The following is a 17,480-nucleotide window of genomic DNA, read 5'->3' on the forward strand; positions in this document are numbered from 1 at the left end:
CAGCCTGGATGTGCTCCATCCCTCCAGCCCTGCAGCCCCCCGGTGACCGCTTATAGATAATGGATGGATCTTGTTCAGCTCCAGGAAAAGCAGCAAATGCCCATCACGCTTCCCCAGACAGCTTGTGCAGCATAATCCAGGAGCTGTAGACAAACTGTTGCACCATGTAAGCCCAATATTTACCTCATTACTGACTTTATTTTCCTACAGAGAAGATTACCGGCTGATAGGACTAGAGCACTGCCAGAGAGCCAAACGGAGGAGCTAATGAGGCAAATATTAGACATTTGGAGCCGCTATGCAACCGTTTGGCTATGGAGCACTTGGTTTGTGCTGCACAATACGTTAGGGGAATTCTGATGCATAGTAGGATATATAGGCCTATAGGCTACCAGTGTGTTTTCAAGTTTCAGCTCCTTAACTACAAAACACATAGATAGGCTACACTTTATATTAGTGCTGACCTTTTACAAATGCATTGCATATGTTTTTGGTGGTCTCCATATTGTGTGAAAGTTGCTTAAATTGTGTTATCCGTCACAGTTATATCAAGTTTGCATTACTTTTTAATCGGTTTTCCGTGATCGTTGTGATCATGTGATTTTCATATCGGATGCATCAGATCAGGAAGCAGTGTTTTATCAGCTCCACCCGCAGATTGTCATCTGTTACTCCAGCAATTTTACTTGTGTAACAGTAGCTGTAAATGCAAGTTACACTTGGACCAGTTCGGTCCAGTCCACACCGTTTAAAACTGATCAAAAAGTTGTTCGCCCGAACAGGGACTTGAACCCTGGACCCTCAGATTAAAAGTCTGATGCTCTACCGACTGAGCTATCCGGGCTCTGACACCGCAGTGACGTATGTTCTTTAAGAATTTTCTCTCCAAACGCTTACTGCTATAGATATGATTTAGTCTTTTGATCCGGTTAGTGGACAAGGAAGGGCAAACATGGCAGCAAAAGAGTCGCATCATTATAAACAGAACCTACAGTGTAGCCCTAATAACATTACGTCATGGATTGGAACAACTCATGCATAAAATAAAAGAGGAAACATATACATTATATAAGCACTTGAAAAACAGAATACTCTAATGCAAAACTAGACTATTACAATACTACGACAAATTGTTATAACATTATTATGGTTTCATTTCTATGAGTCTTGAGCTAAACTGTAGAGATTAGACTATAATCTATAATCTATAATGTACCGCTCTCTAGCGGCCACGTGGCGCAGTACAGATGTGTATCGCCTACGTCATACAATAATAAGGAAGTAGCGGCCAAACAGCCATAACAGCACCAGTCAGATTTTTGTTGGTACATTAGTCTTTTATTACGCGTTGTAAATATAAAATAAGTCTCAAAGTGAGAACTGAAGACCAAAACAAGAGCATCTTCTCTCCTCCATCCTCCCAGTCTGCTCTCAGCCTGCTGCAGCTATATTAGTGGTTGTTTTTATGCTTTGTTGTGGTGTCTCTGTGGTTCATGAAGGAGCTCTATGGAGAGATACTCACTCCAGAGAGTCATTGGTGAGGGCTCTTTCGGTCGGGCTTTGTTAGTCTGCTGTAAAAGCAGTCATGAGAAGTATGTGGTCAAGGAAATCCAGCTGCCAAAGGTATGTGCAAACAAAGATATATCCAACTACTACTGCTTTACCCTCACCTGTGTGCTGGAACAGGTAACTAGACTTGAACTGGATTCTCTCCCCCCCAACACAGCAAGCCTCTCTTGCAAAAAGAAAATCCCATTAGTAATAAGTAAAATAAAAGAGATGTTGTATTTGCCACCCTGTGAACTACACTGCTGCAGACTATATTTTAATTCAGACTGTTCTGTTACAGCCTGGGGTTGGATATGGAAATGTTATTTGCTCTGTGCTGATAAACTACCAGATTGTTGCCTACAGAGACGTGGAGGCTGTTTGTTTTGCATAATAGTGAATGCATTCATGGTTGTATTTGCATTTTTATAGAATCATTCCAAATTGGAGAATTCGAGGAGAGAAGCCGTCCTGCTGTCCAGAATGAAACATCCTAATATCGTGGCTTTCAGGGAGGCATTCGAAGGTATTCATAAACCTAACTCTCTTATTACAAGACATACAGTTATTATGGTTTGGAATGCGGAATAGGCAGTGTGACTGTGTTTGTTCAGCTGATGACCTCCTGTGTATTGTGATGGAGTACTGCAGTGGAGGAGACCTGCTCCAGAGGATCCGGCAACAGAAAACTACGCAGTTCTGTGTTGATGATGTAGGCCTCCACTTCCTGCAACTATTCCCACTATTTGATCTTACTTTCCCCCCCCCCCCTTTTTTACATTTTGTTTCATTGAAATCTTTTATTTCCAGATCTTGAGGTGGTTTGCTCAAATGTGTGTTGCAGCACAGCATATCCACAATAAACGGGTTTTGCACAGAGATCTGAAGTCCAAGGTACAGTAGTCTCTAGACATTATAGTTTATAATTATTATACATGTTAGTAGAATTCATGTTGAACATACATAGATACATAGGACCGACATTATGAACTCATGAGGAAGATCATATTTTCTTTATACTATTTGTTCTCTGAATCAGAGCAAGAAGTCGATAATTTAGTTTATTGGTTGGATGCATGTTGATAAAATCTCATCAGTGTGAGCGCTGTGGAGTGAAATGAACAATGATGAAATTGCTGATTGAGATAAGATCACACGTTATCTCCCACTCATGCATAATATCATCATTTTGCCACGGTTGGCTGCTCTTATTTTTGCTTCGTGTTAAGTCATCACTTCTCTTTCATTTCCTCCCCCAGAACATTTTCCTTACAGATAATGGGACAATCAAGCTCGGGGACTTTGGCTCGGCGTGTATTCTGAACAGGTACGGCAGGAAGAGAACGGCAGCCATTTATAGTTTACCTTTTTTTTAAAGTCAATGCTCGGTGCTTGATTTGCTGCTGTTACATTTCAGCTCTGACTATTGTTTTTTGTAATTGTTTATTGCAGCTCAAAGGCATACGCTCATACGTATGTTGGGACACCATATTATGTGGCTCCAGAAATCTGGGACAACAAGCCATACAACAACAAGAGGTATGTTACCATGAGCTTGTTTGGCTGGTTCCTCCATTTTATATGGCACGAGATCAAATGAAAATAAGGTTAATGCCTTTGGATCAATTCCCATGTGGGGAAATTGGAACAGGAAGTATTAATTGGGTAAAGCAAAGACTATATACCCTCAAACATAGGAGAACATAAAAAAGCTGATATATGAATATAATAGTTCATAAAATGTGTTACAGAGGGCCATATATATATATAGAGACAGTAACCAGGCTTCTGTTGGTGCATTGAGGAAGACTATTATATATAGTACACTATATAAACATTAATACTTGTGTCTATAAGTCCACATAATGTTATTTACATAAATCCTTGAATGGATAGACCATTATGTACAGAAAAATTACAATGTTAATCCCCATGAGGGAAATTAAGCTTACAAGAAACAGACGAGAGGGAAACAGGAACAGGACCCAAATAACACAAATTTGTTTTAACGGCACTAATTTCTTTAACACATTAATGCAACTGGCGATTTTAAGGTTGTAGCGGACTCAGTTTTTAAAGCTAGAGTGAAGTTATTGCATCATCCCTTGACCTCTGACCTCAAGATATGTGAATGAAAATGGTTTCTATGGGTACCCACGAATCTCCCCTTTACCGACATGCCCACTTTATGATAATCACATGCAGTTTGGGTGAAGTCATAGTCAAGTCAGCACACTGACACACTGACAGCTGTTGTTGCCTGCTAGGCTGCAGTTTGCCATGTTATGATTTGAGCATATTTGCATATAAATGCAGTACCTGTGAGGGTTTCTGGACAATATTTGTCATTGATTTTTGTTGTTAATTGATTTCCAATAATAATTATATACATACATTTACATAAAGCAGCATATTTGTCCACTCCCATGTTGATAAGAGTATGAAATACTTGACAAATCTCCCTTTAAGGTACATTATGAACAGATAAAATGTGTGATTAATTTGCGATTAATCACGATTAACTATGGGCAATCATGCGATTAATCATGATTAAATATTTTAATTGATTGACTGCCCTAGAAAAAATCTATACAAATAACACATGAATCAAAGCTAGACATCTGTATACAGTACATTACCCAGTGTAAAGTTTGTAATTTTTCTGATATTCCAGTGTATGCAGTGTATTTTTTTTTTTTTTTTAAAGTTCTTTTTTAGGGGGCATTTTCCATTTTTATGACAGGACAGTGGATAGAGTCTTGAAAGGGGGGAGAGAGAGAGTGGATGCGGAAAGGGCCACAGGCCGGATTCGAACCCGGGCCGCCGCGGTCAGGACCAAGCCTTAATACATGGACGCCCGCTCTACCAACTCTGAATAGGCGGTGAATAGTTCAAAAGTCCCTCCTCCGCATCGCGTCCGCTGGGACGGCTGTGATTGGCTATTCAAAAATGGATGACGTGGCGGAGATCAGCCACACGATTCGTTGCCTGAAAATGGAATCCAGAGCTCCGATTGGCTGTATCCGCGGTGAAAATGGATGACGTCGGTATTGAAAATGGAAAGCCGCCACATGATTTGTCGAGAGAAAATGGAAATCCTGGAAGCTGATTCGTCGGCAGACCCACTCTATCCCTCTCCCGCTGCCGCAAACCCAGGCGCCCGTGTATTTATTTTTAATAATACTGGAGGTAGAGCTCATGCAGACAATGTATCACATTGTTCAAGTGTATAAAACATATTGTGGCAATTCTGTTACAATTATTTTCAGTAAAATCTGGTCAGCAATCGCCAAAATTGATCCAGTCGCAACGCACTGCAACTGCAGTTCCAATCCACGTACTTCCAGAAGTACACTTCAATGTAGTGCACTTTGTGCACTCTGTACTCACTTGAGTAGTGCGTACATTTCAACAGGGTAGGACTCTGCGGCGCACTGACCGGAAATGACGATCGCAACATTTGACCGCGGCTCGCTACCCGCTAAAATATCTTCTGAAAAAAATGAAACCAGAGTGGAAATTACGTTTCCAACGTCGTCGCCTACGACGTGTCCTCCTGTTGGCTGAAAATGCACTGGTATGTTTACGTATTGTATTGTTTTATTCTGTTATCTACGTATGTATGAATAGTGGTGGTGGCTCCGCCCCTTCCGCCACGTAGCCAAGATGGCGACAGTTCAGTGTGGAAAGTGTCCAGCGTTCCACACTCAACAATCTGACCGTTTTGAGTACAACATCCGGGTACTTTGAGTGCACTGCATTTTGCCGTACTTCCCAGTGTGAACGCACTTATGCACTCAAAATAGTAAGTGTAAGTACAAAAGTATGCGGATTGGAACACACTGACCCGTGTCCCAGCCTCCTTCAATAGGCCTTGACTGAGGTTGGAGTGCTACAGCTGGTTCTCCCCATGATTGTAGCATGTGGCGGGGGAGGTACTGATTCCTTATTGCGATCCCCAGCTGGTTTCTGTTCCTATAGGGCCTCTGCCCCTTGCTCTGGCTCCATCTCCTGGTGTTTGTTGACCCAAAGTGTGATAAAACATCTCAACACAGAAATATTGTGTATGCTCTGTTTTCTTTACATTATGATTAAGATAAGATAAGATAAGATATTCCTTTATTAGTTTCGCAGTGGGGAAATGTTCAGTGTACAGCAGCAAAGGGGATAGTGCAAAAAACAAGATGCATCAGCTAACACAGTAAAAAAAGAGCTAAACAAAGTGTAACAAAATATGAACCATTTAAATAGAAGGAAGTATAAAAATAGGAGCAGTATATACAGTAATGACAATAAACAGACTATTAACAAAATTGCACAAGTGGAAAATGATATTGCACAGTGAGAATGAAATGAAATTCCAACTGAAAATATTGCACAGTATGAATTACACCTGAGTAGTAATAATGATAATGATATTGCACATGTCATTATACAGTAAAGTGCAGTTATTGTCAGTATTTGGTGTGTAACTGGTGGTCTACTGGGAGCAGTTTTGCATGGTTATGAGCACAAAGCTCCCATCATTTGTACTTTAAAGGGACACTTTAATATCTGAGACAGACATTTTAACTTTTTAAAATCCCATAATCTTTCCTCAATTTCCATATTTGCTTACAGTTTCCTTTCCAGGCTGGGTTTCAACATAGCTTGTGAACACAATGCTTTTCATTATCCAGTCTTGGCTGTTGGAGTGTCAATAAATGCACCAACAATGAGGAGTTTTCAAAACAGCCTGTGTTCTCAGCTCAGCAGTGATTATGTAACTCACGCGTGGGTTAACCGTCCGTGTATCTTTTTGACATGACGAATGTCTGGTGTGAATGAATGACCATCTCTCTGTTTATGTGTTCTGCAGTGATGTGTGGTCTCTGGGCTGCGTTCTCTACGAGCTGTGCACCCTGCGACACCCGGTACTTCCCCTCCCTCCTCTCTCCGCATGTTCCACGGGTTTGACTGTGGGGCCTCAATGAATCTTTATATAAAATATTCTTATTGCACAGTGAGATACTGCTGAGCATTGTTGTGGAATGATGGAGGCCCAGTATCTTCAGCTGAATCACATTATCTGCTGTGTATTTTTTTTTGTTGCGGTGTGTTTCGTTGTCCCGGAGATCCTCACACCTCACTCTTGTGTGCAGTTCCAGGCACCCAGCTGGAAGAGCTTGATCCTTAAGGTGTGTCGGGGTGCGTACCCTCCCCTCCCCGGTCACCTGCCCTACGAGCTGCAGTATCTGCTCAAGCAGATGTTCAAGACAAACCCAAAAGACCGGCCGTCCCTGCGCAGCATCCTGACCTCTCACCGGGTTGCCAGACTCCTGCGTACCCATCTGCCCCCCCAGGTACACACACACAGTCAACACCTGTGCACTCAAAAGTGCAGTGCAGTTGAGCCTCCCGCGTGGTGACAGTCACTCAAACAGTTGAACCTGAAGTGATTTCATGGCTGCTCATCCATCAGCACGACACGTTGTCACAACAGGGTGTCAAAGTCAGAATTTAAACTCTCACACCATTTCCCCAGCTGCGGTGACCCTATGTGGAATCTGACCTTTGACAAGCTGCTGTTGGTTCAGATGGCCACGGAGCTCATGTTATGTGTTTGATTTACAGCGGTGCTTTGAATCTTTTACAGGCGCTGGAGACGCAGGAACAGGGGAGACGGACGGGTCGATGGGACAGAGAAGAGGGAAAGAAGGTGGCTAATCTTCTGGGAGAGAAGAGTTTAATAAAAACGTCAACATTTGAAGGTAGAGTCCAAGTCAAGGTTAACTACGTAATCATGAAAAAAAGCATATGCTGCTGCGATTCTGGGAGAACCACATCACAGAAATGTTTGTGAAGACTGGCAGGAACATAGATGGGGTTGTCAGTGAAAAAACAAGCACTGTCATATATGTTAGATGATTTTATTCTGTTCCTTCAAACTATATAAAACACAATGAAAAATGATGTTTTGATCATCCTGACAGGAGCCACCAATACCTACTCAACACAGCCATTCCCAAAACATAGGAAAAGTATCATTGGAGTTGTTTCTATGATACTTACAGATACGTTATTTTATGAAAACCTGAGAAAGGTAAAGGAAGGAGGAATTAGCGCTAAGAGCAAAAGTAAAAAATTAACTAGAATGTCACTCGGAGAGCGCAGACCTCCGCCAAGGCGCCTGACATTAAAAACAGATCACAGCTCACAGCTGGCGGTACCATGAGGTAGTCGGCTTATTATTAACATGGTGTGTTTCCGTGTAACGTATCGGCGAATGCCTTTATCATTAAGCAGCCTTGTTATGTCTGTATAACGTTACACTACGTTGTCTCTCATCCCGTCATCTACCGATTTGCTCTTTCTCACCGCGGACGGCCAGCAGCTCCCGCACCTCGGAGTCTCGACACACATCCACGCACGTATCTCTCTGCTCTCTGAAGGAGGCGGGGTCACGTGTCATCAACGCGTCATCAGCTACACTGCGCATGTGTTATACCCTGTGGTCTTAATGCTCAGGCTGATCGGAGTCCTTGAAAATATTCCTGAATCCGTCCAAACAATTTGTCCAAACAAACAAACCAACAAACATGACTGTGAAAACATAATCTCCTTCCTAGGCCTTTGGCCTTGGCGGAGGTAATAATCCATTCTTGTTGCAACTGAAACAAATCATCACAAAAAATCATGAGCACCTCTTCATTGCTCTCTGCTAGAACATCGCTTGTAGCAAGAGAGGTTCCTGACTCTTTTACATTTCCCTTTGTTTAGTGTTTGATGCTTTTTTTACCTCCTTGCTCTTTGTGTTTTTATGCATGCAGCGTCGACAGAATAGAAACCTTATTTCTTGTCAGGACCCTCTTGATAACAAGAACAAAAAAATGTATCCTAAGTACCCCTTTACCTCAGGAGTGGCGTTACCTGAAGCCCACTGCGAAAGCAGAGAGCCGGTTCCTCGAAGGCAGTGGGCCGCTGAGCCATCAGACACTGTGCTGCAGATGTTGGCCAACGCCAGCCTCGTCTCATTTGACAGCACGGCATCAACGAACCAGACCCTCGCAGGTTCTACTCATGGAAGTATGACAACAGTAGCAGTGTTTTCACTTCTTCATTTGTACAAAATTCAAGTTTGGAGAATGAATTACAGCATCAGAGTGCATCAGCTGTATCCCTGTTTCTCCAGGTGCGTCAGAGGAGCTAGAGGACAGGAGACAGAGGAGACGATGGGACAGGGATCCTCCTGAGAGGCTGCTGAGTCTGCTGGAGAAAGCCCCGCTGAGCAGAGCCTTCAGCACCTTTTTAGTAAACACAGGAGGTCTGTGTTGTTTTAAGTCACTTTGCTGTAGCACACAGTTAACCTATTGTGAATCACATAATCAGTCCTCTGTGGTTTCCATGTTCAGGTGAGGACCCTCTGGTGGGACCCCTCTCCCAGCCGCAGGGGGACAACACTGACGGTCCGGAGCCTGACGTGGCCGTAGATGAGGACCGGCTGCAGCCTCGCTCTGATGATGAGGACACGTAAGTGACCCTGACTTATTACAGTATTTAACATGATATTACCAAGCAGGAGCATATTTATCTAATCTAACTGGTACAGTACATCAGCATGACAAAAAAGGCTTCTTTCTGTTTCATTCAGAAGTCCTGATGATTGACTTCCCTAATGAGTCATTAGCACTGGTTTTGCATGGTTTAGCACTTCATGTACAAATCATGTAAAGACACAAATGGCTAATGTGTATATGGGCTGAGAAAGATATGATACTCATGGGTCCTTTTTTTCAAAATAAAGATATGTTGCCAAAAAAAAGAATAATAATAAAAAGTATGACTCCCTTTTTGAGCTTCCAAAGTAAAGATTATATGTAAAGCAAATTATAAAAAAACAACGTAACATTACTAACGTTAAATATGAATGTATGAAGAGAGGGATGTGTGAATCTATGTTGGATATCTGTTGAATATATGGAATGTACTGCAGGGCTGCACAATTAGTCAACATTTTATTGATCGCAATATGATTTACTTAACTTTATTTTAAGAGGCACAATATTTGTTAAATGTGTGTCAAAATACCATTTTAAATGACATATTGTGGTGCTGCAGAGATGTCCTGGCCTACACATCATATTCTACACTTAAGAAAACATCTTTGTTTGGTACAGATCCCTTCAAAAAATCACACCATAATCATTTTAATATGTTTTGCAATGAAAATGAGATTAATGTTATAAAAAACATCATTCCCTCTAATATTGCAAATCATATCGCAATTGCAATATCAGTCAAAATAATCGCAATTTGATATTTTTTTCAAAACCGTGCAGGCCTAATGTACTGTTTCTTTATGACCTTTAATATGAAAACAAAGTTCAAATGTATAGTACTGTTTGTCTTCTCTTCACAGAGACTTTGAGGAAGAATCTCCATGTGACTGGATGGATGAAGTTGAGAAAATGTTCTTGGAACACTAAAGCCTCATTTCTTCTGAGCCTACACACTCACAAGGCTGTCATTGATGTTTACAGTCACTAAAGACACTAAATCATTTCACTTCATGTATATAAGACCAGGTCTTGATCTTATAAATGAGGACCAATTTTTATAGCAGCTTATATCCAAGTTTTCAAAAACCCAGTTAAGCTCAGACAGTAACAGTGAGACAGTACGTTTATTATATTGTGTATTTCAGGCTCTGTACAGATTTTTGTGAACTTGATCACACTGCTGCAGAAAACACAAAAATTTGAAATATTGTTCAACTTGTTGCCATAAAAACCTCTTTTACATAAAGATGTTTGAGATGTGTGTGTGTGTGTGTGTGTGTGTGTGTGTGTGTGTGTGTGTGTGTGTGTGTGTGTGTGTGTGTGTGTGTGTGTTCTGCCTCTCATCTGCTGTGTACTGTTCAGGGTTCCCAGTGATAACATTCCCAGTAGATTGAGGCCGTCTGGAAGCTCCTGTTTGGCTTGTCGGGGGAAGCAGGAAATATTAGACTCAGAGCAGCTGGGTCTCCATCAGGTCACACCATTTAGAGTCCTTTTCATGTCCATTTCCTCTGCAATATCAGACTAAACATGTTCAGTCATTGGTATTCTTTGTCTTTTATCCTCCTGGCGAGACACTAACAAACACAGGCCTACATCTGGACTCTTTAGCTGTTGTGTTATTTTTAATTTGCTGTGTGCACAATGGTGCAGACACACAGAGAGATGACTGCTGGTCTTTCCCACAGTGAGTGTTAATTATGTACCACTAGGTGGAGTTGAAATCACTGATGTGAACCTATTGTAGTGGGGGTAGGAGGGAGATATAATTAAACCTTTGTTGAAATCCTTTTTTGATATTATGAATCAGATATAGTCAGATAAATGTGGGAGTGCTCGCCCTGCTTATGTGTGATTTTTAAGGGACTGTGTTCTTGGTTATTGGCACCCTGAAGAGCAAAGACGTTTAATATGAGGGAACAGGCAGGGCCTGTTACTCTCTTTGTTTCGCTAAATTAGAAGCTCTACTTACAATATGGAGTAAAAGCGGACAACAGCTTAACCACATGCTTGGCAAAAGTAAAAGAGAAACAAAGCCTCGCCCATGACCGTTTGGGCTCAACAGGATATAGATACAACAGACCCTTGAGTCAACAAAACCATAATGGTGCTGATTCACCAACAGTCACACCAGGGATGGATTATCCTGCTGCCAACGTTCCTCCAGTGACTGGAGCCTCCCATTGGCTGACAGGAGGACTCTATGAGAGTCTTTCTCCAGATATCTGCCCTCCATGTGTTTTATTGAGGAAGCCTGGGGCTGCAGCTCGCCCCTTATCTTGAAGACACACTGAATCCCCCCCTCCAGGGCTCACACCACAGCCCCCGGCTTTTTTATTATTACTATATGTCCCCTTGAACCTCCAAAGATGTCCATGTTTAGCAAGGATACAGATAAAGTGGTGTAGTATAGCTGAGCTGTGTGTCCTGCAGATAGGAGGGTCAAACTAGACGGCATCTTTATAGCTCAGCCATCTAATGTAAACCGAGGAGTCTATGATGTACTAAGGATTGTATTATTAAGGGCGGTAATAACTTTTTTTTAAATAAAAACATTTTTCGACTTGATTCATATTAAAATGAGATAATCCTGTATTAGTCCCTCAGCAGGGACATTTGCAATATTATTGACCATTAATACCACTTCTATATCTTTAAACAGGATAATTTTATTCAAATTGCATTTAGACTCAACTTGACAGCATTTATAGCCTCCATTTCAAGTAATTGATCTTAAAAAGCTTTCAGAAAATGAACAGTAAGGAAGATTGGAATAGCCCTAATAAAGTCAGACTTACTGACTGACTTCCAGTAAGTGCTTCAACTTTAGAATAATGAACTTATTGCTGTGTGTCACAATCATATCAGAGTTTCTATTGGCCCAAAGCTAACGTGTGTGGGAGTAATCTGTAGTCTGTAGATATGCACTTTTTTAATGATACAGCACATTTTTTATAATTCATGGCAAATTATTTTGCCCCCTAGCAGAGTGCCACGGACCCCACTTTGAGAATCACTGGCCTAGAGAATCAAAAAATGTCCCATTTTGTAAGTTGTAATTTTGTAATTTATGAACAAAATCAGGAATCTTTTCTATCTTTAGACTGTATTTTAATTAGGTAAAGTTCTTTATTAGACACAAATGCTTTGAATTATTTGGCATATTGTGTTGAATTAAAAATGAAACTTGTAGCTGATATCATATCAGCACCAATGTAAACATTTTAAAACCCAGTCCTGATTCCTGGTTTTCTGTTACAAAATGTAATATTGGCTTTAATAGACATAATACTTTTTGTCCTACAATGAATAACCCTGGTGTACAGGGGGTGGTACAAGAAACAGAACATTATAGTATATACAGTATACATGTGCTATACTCCAATTTCCTTATTTATTCTTCACTTTTTTCTATTTTTTGTAAAGAAAGAAAATATGGCCACCTTGAGTCACAGCGTGGTCCTAAATTCCTTTTTTGTTTCTTTGTTTTCTTTTGTCATTGGAAACCATACATGGACAGAGTATGTCATTAATACATAACAGCATCTCACACTATATAGCTGTTTAATAAAACAACACCATAAAGTCTCAGAAATGAGCCTCAACAAAAATTAAACAAAAGAAACATGACAAACTTAACGTTATATCAGACGATATATAGATGATAGGCCCTTTTCACAGCAGCCATGTTGACATGTCATTGCAGGGTAAACACAGGTGTAATCAATATCAGTAATTATGGCCCTGTTCCATTGAGGTTGGCCAGGACCCTGGTAATGTGCATGCTGGCTCATTGGAATGGCTGTGACATACTAAATAGAATGAGACCATAAATAATTGTATCAGTTATACCTGTGTTTACCCTGCTATGACATGTCAAAATGGCTGTGTGAAAAGGGCTTATTGGCTTGCATGAAATTGTGCAGGTGTTCCTGTTATTTAGTTATTTAGTGTCGGGTCATGGGTGCCAAAAAATCCTGACTGAACAATTTTCTGAAGTTGTACTTCAGAAAATATAGAGCACAACGAGCAGATGAACGGGGGCTTCCTCTTGCAGGAAGGATGAGAAGTGGTGTCTGTTGTAACTCAATGGCTATAAATGGGTCAAAAAATACATTTCTCTTTGGATGAATTGCTCCTCTGTGCAGCGCTCCTACACTAAGTGTTAACAGTAGGGCTGGGAGGTCAAAGTGGGGTCAGTTTGATGGTACAACTCATTGCACTGAGAGGAACGGACACTGAGGAGCTAATGTGCTGCAATGTCATGGTGTCACTTTCAGGGGTGATAAAACCTCACGGGTGATAAAACCTCAGTGTTTTGTTGACAAGCAAAGAGAAAAAAAAAAAGTACAACCACAATGCCCTGGTTTTGTACATCGCGTGCGAGCTGAGCAGCTCAGGAGTGAAAAATCAGCAAACCTGAGGCACAGGGTGAAAGCATTTCCTCTCTCTCTCTTTCTCTGTTCGCCTTTCTTCCAAGTCATACTCGTTTTGAAAACGTGCTACATCCTGTGTTTCAGTATCAGAGTCACAGCGAGGTTGAAGCTCTGGCTACTGGTTAGACATCTAATCTGAAGATCTTCATTGATTTTCTTCCTGCTACATCCTCGTGACCTGATAGCATACAATCAAGTAGCTTCCCCTCTTATCAAACGATGCTCAAAACACCTCTTATTCTGTCTTTTTTTGGGAGATTGTCTGCACACCTCGACCTGCAGCTTCTGTCATCGTCCTTGATGAAATGTTGACGCTTGTTATCTGCAACAATCTCTGTTCCCCTTTTGTCTGCCTGTCACGGTGCCTGTTTTTGTGGCCCGCTTTCTGAGCGCCCCCAGCCTCACGCAGGAAGAGCGCTGCAGATGCACGATGACCCAATGATCTCTGCCTGTCTACCGAGGCTTAGAAAGGCATTTTCTACTAAAGTCCTCTTACACTTTTCTTATTCAGAGCAAACTGAGGGAACCTTAGCGTTCACATTTATACTTTTAGATGTTCAGCTACATTAGATTCTGTACTGTATTCACGTTTTTAGTAGACATTTATAGCCTCAGTGGTATCAAGCACTCAGTGAGGGAAACAATGAAACCTGCTACCATGACTCACCCAGTAAAGAGGAGTGCTGTTTATTCTTCACGGGGAGCAGTTCTTCCTGTTAATAACAAAGCACTTAGGCACTACAGTTGGGAGTCTCTTTGCAACTATAAATATGAGAGCTGTCATTGTTATGATTATTTCAAGCCCTCTGCATTGACCTGCCATTGTCTCCCGCCAGTGTTTTGTTGCTCTGTATCAGACAATAGACAAGCAGGGTTTGTCGTGGAGCTCCACAATCCTTCGTCCGCTCAGAGTAAAAAGGTCAGGAACAGTTAAATCTGGATATGTGAAATGGGACAGGGCCGGCTCAGTGCAGGTTATCGGGCCGTTTGCAGTTTTAAACGCTGCTATTGTTTGGTGACTCCTGGTGGGCTGGTCCACCTTGAGGCAGGGTCACAGGCTCTGCTGGCCTGTCCCTTTGCCATCCTTCCTTTGAGCTGATAATACACCAATAGCAGACTTTAAAAGATATCCTCTTGTACCTTACATGCAGTTTACTGAAATCAGATTTTTTTGAATGAAGTAAGAAGTACATTGTTCCATTTAAACTTGCAGTAGGCAGAATATTTTTGTCATCATTGGGCAAAAATCCCATAATAACCTTTCAGCATATTGTAATTCAAGTGTTCTGAGAGAAAACTAGACTTCTGCTCCTCCTCTTGGCTCTGTTTTCAGGCTTTAAAACATCTAGCCTGTGACGGGAGACTTTGACCAATCACAGGTCATTTCAGAGAGAGAGAGCGTTCCTATTTGCTGTTCTTTCACCGGAGGCAGCTGTCAATCACTCGCAAACTCCGATGAAATGGTCAAACTAGGCAGCGCTGATCAAATATGTGTATGTATGATCAAATGTGTACCGTTTAGCTGTAAAATGAGAAAGTTTGCTCGGACTGGTGGGCGGTGCGTGGTATTACCTCAACTGATCTCAACATGGCTGCCGGGTCTCAAACGTTCTCATTTTACAGCTAAACAGTACACTACGAGATGATTCTGAAAACATTTGAGGAGACAAATAGGCATTACAGTAACAGAATATTGATTCATATTTGATCAGCGCTGCCTAGTTTGACCGTTTGATCGGCGTTCGCGAGTGATTGACAGCTGCTCAGAGACGGCAAGGCTCCAGCTTGGCTCTGATTGGTTGTTTTCCTCCGGTCTGTGAAATTTTGCAGATGCCATGAGGAGGACACCGGAGGACACAGAGGACACATGATTTTTTTCAGATTACCTGTCTCATGCACTACTGTCAGGATATAGTGACTGTTTTATAAAAAATAACTTTTTAAAATCATATTTGCTCCAGTTCTACCCACTGCTGCTTATTAAGTGTATTTAAACATTATGTGGTTGTATCTTCTCATGTTTAAGTTTATCTCATCCTTCCTGAGAAATGCTATAAAAACAGTTTTCCCTTTAGTAGCTCCTACAGAGGAGAATTGTGTGACGCTGGCAGCAGCAAATTTTCAGATTTTAACAAATACAACAACTAAACAAATTGTGAGTATCTCATGGTTCAAAAGTTCAGTATATTTCTCATAAAGCACAGCAATCCAGCTCGAACTCTTGAACTAATCTTTTCTCTTTTCATGTCAGAGCAGAAATTGAAACAGCGCCTGCTTTCTAATCACTTCACAGATCTACACACTGATCTAAACTAAACATGAATCTTGTGTCACACATAGTCCTCCCCCACCTTCCACTTCAGCTTTTTCAGTGAAACATCTCACCCCCGCCATTTCTATTCATATCCTGTGAAAAGTAACACTGGTTTTGAAATGAGTCTGATTTGCCGCACTGCCTGCACTAATTTGATGCAGAGAAACTCCCGCAATGAACACATCCACGGTGAAATAGGTCTGGGTATCATCGGATAATCCGTAAAGTTTTACTTTTAAATAACCCAGTATGTTATGTTTGTTTATCAACGAAGCACATATTCATTTATTCAAACTGCTGGACATGCAACACATGAAAAAGGATCCTGCAGCGGTCCAGGCCCCAGCATCAATCAAATCATCCAGTCTTGTGACTCCGTGTAGAGGCACAGTTAGCAGTTATCTCCTTGATCTAAAACAGGAAAGAGTGACGAGATAATGATTAATATCTTTGTCAGTCCCGCCACTTGGATTTTCTAAACACGCATAATGCCGCCTGTTTACATCACTGGAAATGTTCCACACAGTGATGATCAGAGTCTTTTTACTGTTTTGTGTTGGTGTTTGAGATATGATCTGTTTTTACAGCAGCTTTTAATATTAAATCATAACATGAAGAAATGAATGGAGAGAAAAGGATGGAAGGTAGGGGAAAATATATAAAAACAACCTGAAACTCCAGAGGATGGTTAGCAAAAGGGTTTATAGTGATAAAAAATACATGATTTTTTTTTGTTAAGGAGCTAAAACTTGTCCCTTTAATGTGGTATTAATGGAAAACAAGTGGAATACAATCAATATAAGATGATTAAATATCACATGTCTCTCTTGCTTGATGGTACCTCTGTGGAATTATCTTGGTCTTATCTTGGTCTGTTACATTTGGGCTAATTGTGTGTGTTTTTGGAGCAATGCAGATAACCTTGGGGGTGTCAATGAGCCATGTCATTCCCACCCCCAGGCCACAGTGTCAGTAAATTAGGTATCTCTCCGGGGGCCTCGTTCAAAAGGATGTGGAGGTCATATTTTAAGCATGTCATCTTTAAATTTGAACCAGCAATGTTCTTTTGGTTGTGATATTTAAAAACAGGAACTTAGAGAGAAAAATATAATCATGATTCAGTCTTAGTAAGCGCTGTGGCTTTCAGACAACAGCGAGTTGATAAGATGAGGACATCGACTCATTGGGGAATTAAAGAGTGATTTTCTGTGGTTAAAGGAGACAGAGTTCTGCTGAGGAAGAGAGGGAAAGTATTGTGTGGTCTGAGAGGCTCTGTAGAAATTCCTCATGAGGAACACGCTGACCTCAAGGCTGACCTGTAAGCGTCAGCTTTTATGTGGGGTTGTGCTGCGGAGTGTGCTATGGGCATTTGTTTATGGGTCTGTGCTGTAGCGTTAGCGAGGCCCGGGTATCACTAATCCTGCCATGTGCTTAGTGGAGCCGCTATGTTAAACAACTACAAGTTTTGCTGATCAGCCCTTTAGTTACTGTACAGTTCAGTTTAAATTTGAGGTATTTCTTTTACACTTATCCACAGCTACGTATAGAGTGAACACGCAGATAAGGATTCAGTATTGCTCAAGAGCTGCAGTCACAGCCAGCAGGTCATAAAAAAGGTAGTAACTTTTTAAAATGTGACAATGTGTC

The 17,480-nt window shown here is 41.3% G+C and overlaps 1 protein-coding gene and 1 non-coding gene across 2 annotated transcripts; one reads left to right on the plus strand and one right to left on the minus strand.

Moving 5' to 3' along the window:
• Positions 1-771: 771 nt before the first annotated feature.
• Positions 772-844, minus strand: trnak-uuu (transfer RNA lysine (anticodon UUU)). Its single transcript has one exon. It is a non-coding gene; the product is annotated as a tRNA-Lys (tRNA).
• Positions 845-1,254: 410 nt separating this feature from the next.
• On the plus strand, positions 1,255-10,208 carry nek3 (NIMA related kinase 3). Its single transcript, XM_074640379.1, has 13 exons — positions 1,255-1,623; positions 1,981-2,074; positions 2,163-2,260; positions 2,359-2,442; positions 2,808-2,875; positions 3,001-3,087; positions 6,407-6,461; positions 6,690-6,890; positions 7,184-7,298; positions 8,446-8,613; positions 8,720-8,851; positions 8,940-9,057; positions 9,947-10,208. The coding sequence occupies exons 1-13, from the start codon at positions 1,507-1,509 to the stop codon at positions 10,011-10,013; spliced, it is 1,404 nt and encodes a 467-aa protein (XP_074496480.1). The 5' UTR covers positions 1,255-1,506; the 3' UTR covers positions 10,014-10,208.
• Positions 10,209-17,480: the final 7,272 nt, after the last annotated feature.

Source organism: Sebastes fasciatus, chromosome 7 (genome assembly GCF_043250625.1).
Source record: "Sebastes fasciatus isolate fSebFas1 chromosome 7, fSebFas1.pri, whole genome shotgun sequence".
NCBI lineage: Eukaryota > Metazoa > Chordata > Actinopteri > Perciformes > Sebastidae > Sebastes > Sebastes fasciatus.

Bases quoted from the DNA above. Each gene is read 5' to 3' on its own strand.
- nek3 (XM_074640379.1), top strand. From the start codon at position 1,507: ATGGAGAGATACTCACTCCAGAGAGTCATTGGTGAGGGCTCTTTCGGT. The intron at 2,443-2,807 runs GTACAGTAGTCT...TTCCTCCCCCAG, and splicing joins ACAGAGATCTGAAGTCCAAG to AACATTTTCCTTACAGATAA. The intron at 6,891-7,183 runs GTACACACACAC...AATCTTTTACAG, and splicing joins GTACCCATCTGCCCCCCCAG to GCGCTGGAGACGCAGGAACA.